This window comes from Bubalus kerabau, chromosome 1 (genome assembly GCF_029407905.1).
Source record: "Bubalus kerabau isolate K-KA32 ecotype Philippines breed swamp buffalo chromosome 1, PCC_UOA_SB_1v2, whole genome shotgun sequence".
Lineage (NCBI taxonomy): Eukaryota > Metazoa > Chordata > Mammalia > Artiodactyla > Bovidae > Bubalus > Bubalus kerabau.
The window spans coordinates 9,488,624-9,494,811 of record NC_073624.1 but is presented as its reverse complement, the minus strand read 5'-3'; the positions used below and the strand labels follow the sequence as shown (position 1 = coordinate 9,494,811).

Sequence of the window (6,188 nt, the reverse complement as noted above, 5' to 3'; positions counted from 1 at the left end):
GTTGAGTGATGGGAGGAGACACTGAGGATGCGAGAGCGGGGCTTGGTTTGAATCACAGCATCTTCCGTCCCTGGAAGGCAAGAACTGGGGCATGGTGGTGGGGAGATTCTTGGGGACCCAGCCTGGTCTCTGCAACCCAGGTCCTCGTACAGATGCCATCTCCTACTCAGAAGTGTCCCCTCGATGCCTGCCTGATTGGCCGCTGCTTCCCAGATGACCTCCCAGACACCCTCCCAGACCGCACTGGTCCATGGTCAGTCCTGGTGGCATCCAGGTAAGGCCTTTATCAGAACAGGGAAATGGAAACTGAAGCTGTCCACGAGGGTGTGACATTTGGGTGGGGAAGTTCATGGGTGGCATGAGTGGCCCAATTTCAGGAAGAGGTGAGGCCCAACTCTGCTGACACAACAGCTTCCAGGCGCTCTGATGATATATAAGGCTCCTGCTGCTTGAACAACTTTAAGGAGGAGGCCACAGGCTGTGACTGAGCATACCATCAGAGGACTCGGAGCCAGGGACGGTAAAGAAGTTGATTCATGGGGCCCAGCAGAGCGGGGCTGGATACCACACGACAGGGGACCCAGGACGGGGGCAGAGTGGCATGGAGAGGCCGTGTCCAGTTGGACTCCAGGCAGAGGATTGGGTCATCATCGAGGCTCTGAGAACCCTGCATTGCTCCTGCAGAGAGACCCTGACTTCCCTGGGAGCCCCCAGTAGGGGTCAGAGAAGGAGGTCTAGTGGCTCCAGCAGAGATGTGGGGTGCAGGAGGAAGGGGTGTGGCAGAGAGGGGAGCCCTGGGCGGTCCCAGAAGGAGCCCCATGTCTTCTGGCCTCTCCCACCTCTGTCCTCAGACACATGATGGACGAATACACCTTCACTGAGAACTTCAACAATCAAGAATGGCCTTCCAAGACCTACCTGTGCTACAAGGTGGAGAGGCTGGACGGTGGCGCTACGATCCCTCTGGACGAGTACAAGGGCTTTGTGCGCAACAAGGTGACCGACCCAGCCCGCCCGCAGCAGGCGGGCCCTCCCCGTGGTGGGACACTCAGGATAGAAGGTTGTCAGTTGCACACGGGGTGTCCCACAAGCTCTCTCACAAGGTCCCTGTAGCTGCTGCCGCTGCTCTGCCTGGAATCAGGTGGGGACCCTCTCTATGTGATTTACAGCTTTGAGCCACATGTCAGAAGCCAGTCACAGCCACCCAGGGCCTGGTACCTCCAGTCCAGTGTCACCCCAGAGTTTCATGACTTGGTTACTCCTCTCCTGCTCCGCCTCTGGGGAGGGGTTGGGACGGAGGATGATGCATGGGGACAAAGGGCCGGATTCTTCCCTTGACTCTGCCCAGGGCAGGCTCTTGCCAGAGAGCCCGATCCTCTCTCAATCACCACAGGCTTGGGCAGCCGGGCAAGACATCAGCCCACTGCTTGAGAGATTCTGGCAAGGGTACTGATCCCCACAACCCCACCGCTGCCAGCTGTATTTAGTCCAGGGATGCTCTGGGCTCAGCACAGGATGATGCCCAGAGTAGAAGCTTGTAAAAGTTTTGGCACACCCGTGGGTTAGTGGGGTAGGGTCGTGGAAGAGCTGGAGAGCAGAGTGAATCACTCTAGGGAGGAAATGCCCACTTCCATGGCAGGAGGCCAGTGTTGGAGCTCCCCTGGCCTCCTCTCTCCCGGCACACCTGGACTAGGTGAAGTGCCTGAAGTCCCTATCACGGGCACAAGATAAGAGGGACTCCAGCAAACTCAGAAATCGAGATGAGTCATACTTAAACTCAATAGTTTAAAAGTCAAAATTAACGCAATTCTGTGATGCAGGAAACAGCAACATCTGCCTGAAGACTGATCAGTTTCAGAGCTGTGCAGAGCCATAGGGATACGGTGTCTCTCAAGGGGTTTGGCATTCCTTTGGATCGTGTAAATCCTGCATTGAAATAGCATTTCACTGGGTGCTGAGGCTTGCCCCCACTGTAACTTCGTGCTGGGGGCCAGCGCCTCACCCGCCTTCCTTCCATGGTCTTTCCCTCCGCGCTAGCCCCTACACAGCAAAGGACAGGACGCTTGTCTTCCTCTTCTCTGTAGGGTTTGGATCAACTGGAGGAACCCTGCCATGCAGAGGTCTGCTTCCTGGGAAAGATCCGTTCTTGGAATCTGGACCAGAATCAGCACTACAGGCTCACCTGTTTCATCTCCTGGAGCCCCTGTTACGATTGCGCCCAGAAACTGACTACATTCCTGAAGGAGAACCGCCACATAAGCCTGCACATCCTTGCCTCCCGCATCTATACCCACAACCGTTTTGGGTACCATCAGAGTGGCCTGTGCGAACTGCAAGCGGCTAGGGCCCGAATCACCATCATGACCTTTGAGGGTCGGCAGGGGTCTCCTGGGGGTGGGGCAGTGGCAGGGAGAGGCCTGTGGGAAGTTGCTAGAAAGAGCTGGGCAGGGTGGGAATCCGTGGCGCAGAGGCCCTTGTGTGCTGCCTGAGAAGGGAGGCTAGGCTCTGAAAAGAGCCTATGGAAAGAGAGAGTTCAGAGGGGCAGAGGTGGTTCAGGAGGAGAGGGTTGGGGGGTGAATATGAATGGACTAGGGGGCTTCCAGAAAGAAGGAGAACGGGCTGGCTCAGATTCCAGGAGTGAGAAAGAATCTGAGGGCTTGCTTCGGCTGCACATATGCTAACACTGGAACAATACAGAGAAGAGGAGCGTGGCCCCCGGGCAAGGAGGATGCACAGACCCGTGAAGCGTTCCATATTCTCCTCAGCTGAGAAAAGGAACATACTGACGAAGTTCTAGAACCTATTATACAGAGTGAAGCCAGTCAGAAAGAGAAAAACAAATATCATATATTAACGCATATACATGGAATCTAGAAAGATGGTACTGATGAACCTGTTTGCATGGCAGCAAAGGAGACACAGATGGAAAGGACAGAATTTTGGACACAGAGGAGGAAGGAGAGGGTGGGATGGTTTGAGACCGTAGCATTGAAACATGTACATTACCATATGGAAAATAGAAAGCCGCTGGAAGCTTGCTGTGTGACGCTAGGGACCCAAAGCCAGGACTCCGTGACAACCGAGGAGGGTGGGATTGGAGAGGGAGATGGGAGGAAAGGTCAAGAGGGAGGGGACATGTGTATACCTATGGCTGATTCATGTTGATGTATGGCAGAAACCATCACAGCATTGTAAAGCAATTACCCTTCAATTAAAATTAAAATAAAAACATTTTTTAAAGAAGAAAGAATTTGAGGGGTAAGCTAAGTCCCTGAAAGGAAAGAGACAGCAGGCAGCGAAATGATGACGAGGAAAGCCTGTCCCCAGGCTGGAGCTCACCTTTCTCTCCCTGATCCCATTTCAGACTTTAAGCACTGCTGGGAAACCTTCGTGGACCACAAGGGAAAACCCTTTCAGCCCTGGGAGGGGCTAAATGTAAAGAGTCAGGCGCTCTGTGCGGAACTGCAGGCCATTCTCAAGGTGAGGGTTCCTCCCGGCTGCTTCCCTGGACCTCCCCCCTCCTCTCCTCTTCTCTCCCTGGGCCTTTATGTTTGGGCCGCAGGAGGCCTTCGTTGCAGCATGCAGGGGCTTCTCTCTAGTTTCCCTGCACAGGCTTCTCTTGTTGCAGAGCAAGGGCTCCAGGGCGGGCTGCGTACTTCTCTGGGCTTAACTGCCCTGAGGCCCGTGGGATCTTCATTCCCAGACCAGGGGTGGGACCCATGTCCCCTGCCTTGGAAGGCAATTTCTTAAGCCACCAGGGGAGTCCCTGCCTGGGCTTTCCCCTCTTTTTAGAGCCTCCTCTGGGGTGATCTGTTCCCTCCTGCGACACGGGCTCCATTCCTTCTTTCCTTTCCCGAGGGGTCCCTCTACTTCCTCTACTTCCCCACATGCTTGTGTCCCTCCTTCCTTCCCCATCTTTGTGACACTCCCCAGACCCCCTCTCTGTTTTTGTTTCATCTTCCAACTGTCTCATTCCCTGCTTCGTCCTAGACTCAGCAAAACTGAAGGATGGACGCCAGCCCCTCTAAAGAAGGCAGGAGACCTCTATTCAACAGCAGAACAAAACACCTTCTTTCAAGAAGTATAAACATGCCATTTGCTACTGTCTCCAGACTGATCCAAACAGACCAGCAAAAAGCAAATGACTCAAAAGAAATAGATTTTTTTTTAAATAAAAATCTGAGTAGATTTACTTTTCATTCAAATCTATGTTGTTTCAAATCTACGTCAGTAGGATTCTATTCAATACTATCAGAATAGTTTCCGATTTTTAGATAAATGAATATTTTAATTGATTTTAAATGCAAAGCAATAAAATGAAATATTAAGAATCTCTCACTCAGTTTTATTAAAAATTATTAAAATTCAGATTTATTAAATGGGCGATCTCTCCCCCCTTTTTAAATAGTACCATCATCATCTGTTGAAGAATAACTATGTCAATATTGTCCTAAGTACTTGACGTTTAACTGCCCAACAGCCCTCGGTCAGTCACTGTTATTCTCCAGTGAGCTCCTCACCTGTAATAATTTTTAATTTTTTAATGAATTAAAAACTTTATTAATAATTGCAAAGATGTGAATGCCTTTTTCTTTTGTAGTGGATCTGATTCGTGGTGGAGTGGAGGTATAATGGTCATACTAATTCCTGCTGGTATGAGTTAAAATCAGCTAACCCTTGTAGGAGGGAAGCCTAGGATTCAAAAATCTGCAGCCCTCGACAATCTATCACACTGGTAGCATTACTGTTTTTGAAATGACAGACCATGAGATAAGAGAAGAGAAAGAACAAATCTCAATATTGAAAGAGAGCTTTCAAATCTGCAGCTAGATAACTCCAGGGATTACTCCAGTCCCCACACCACTGTTACTCCTACTGCCCTGGAGAGGAAGCCAGAGGGAGGGGCTGTCGTGCACAGATGATGAACTGGCCCCTGCACAGTACATGGACCCAAGCAGAACCGGTCTCAGGCACTAGATTTCTCTCCTGCCGCTGACTCTGTGGGGACTGAATTGAGCTGAGTCAGCCTTGCACAAGGCGTCCAGACAGCAGTCTCCCCAGGTCTCTCCTCTCAGACTTCTGCTCAGTGTCATGGGCCCCAAATGCGTCACAACCTCACACAAAGCGGCCCAAACTGCGTCACAACCTCACACACACATGTGACTCTAAGAAGCTGGGAGCAGAGCCATTCGGTGTGAGACCTGAAGCGATAGAAAATGAAGGACAGATGATGATGATGGTTGAGAAGGGAGGAAGGGACTAAATCAGGGAGGGCTGGTGCATCTGAGGGAAGGAAGGACAGGTAGAGGAAGGTAACCTGGGAGGGAGAGGGGAGGGGAGAGGTGAGGAGAGGAGCAGGGCTGAGACCCAACAATGGGAAGACGAGGGGCCTGAGGAAAGGATGCTGGGATGAAGGAGGGTGGACAGGGTCAGAGCCATCTGGAAAAGCTGAAAGTAGGGCTCATTTCATAAAACAAACCATGTGGGGTGGGTAGGTTGGTCCAGCCTCGCTTGGCTGCTGAGTGATGCCGGCCCGCTATTGCTGTTCCCTCAGCTCAGCTCTCAGTACTTGTCTCCTCAGGGTCTCGAATGGCTGCCTAACTCCAGACCTCACACCTCATTCCAGAGGGGGAGAAAGAAGACAGGACAAACCCCGGAACTTCAGAGCCCATACTTTCTTCTAATGGACACTAGCAGTGTCTTGCAGTGAGGGGGGCCGGTGGGAAAAACTCTGTTGGTGTTTCACTTGACCCAGTTTGGGCTGCAGAGGGAACAAGATTGGCTCTTGAGTCCCTCACCTGTAATATATGGAGAATAACAGTGACTGACTGAGGGCCACTGGGCAGTTAAATGTCAAGTACTTAGGACGATGTGGACATAGTTATTCCTCAACAGATGATGACGTTACTATTTAAAAAAGGGGGAGAGATCACCCATTTAATAAATCACTCGATCTACAATAAACCATCAGCCCTCCAGCTCACTCTGGCTCACCCCGTGTGCAGCCAGGTGCCAGGGGAGACGTGGGCCACAAGCAGCATCTGGGGCCTTGGCAGCAGAGTCATTACGGCCCAGACCCAGGCCAGGCCTGTTCCCTCCTCTCAGCGTTGCTGACGGTGCCTCACCTCCTACCTCCTGGGGACTCCTTCTCTGGCCCCTGGGGGCTCCTCCTGCACTGCTGACCCTGG

At 52.0% G+C, this 6,188-nt stretch overlaps 1 protein-coding gene and 1 non-coding gene across 2 annotated transcripts; both read left to right on the top strand.

The window, feature by feature from the left end:
* The first annotated feature begins 828 nt into the window (after nucleotides 1-828).
* Nucleotides 829-4,500, top strand: APOBEC3A (apolipoprotein B mRNA editing enzyme catalytic subunit 3A). The gene is made up of 4 exons (XM_055566043.1): nucleotides 829-996; nucleotides 2,085-2,373; nucleotides 3,365-3,480; nucleotides 3,991-4,500. The coding sequence occupies exons 1-4, from the start codon at nucleotides 856-858 to the stop codon at nucleotides 4,003-4,005; spliced, it is 561 nt and encodes a 186-aa protein (XP_055422018.1). The 5' UTR covers nucleotides 829-855; the 3' UTR covers nucleotides 4,006-4,500.
* LOC129642546 (U6 spliceosomal RNA) lies at nucleotides 2,654-2,760 on the top strand. Its single transcript, XR_008709810.1, has one exon. It is a non-coding gene; the product is annotated as a U6 spliceosomal RNA (small nuclear RNA).
* Nucleotides 4,501-6,188: the final 1,688 nt, after the last annotated feature.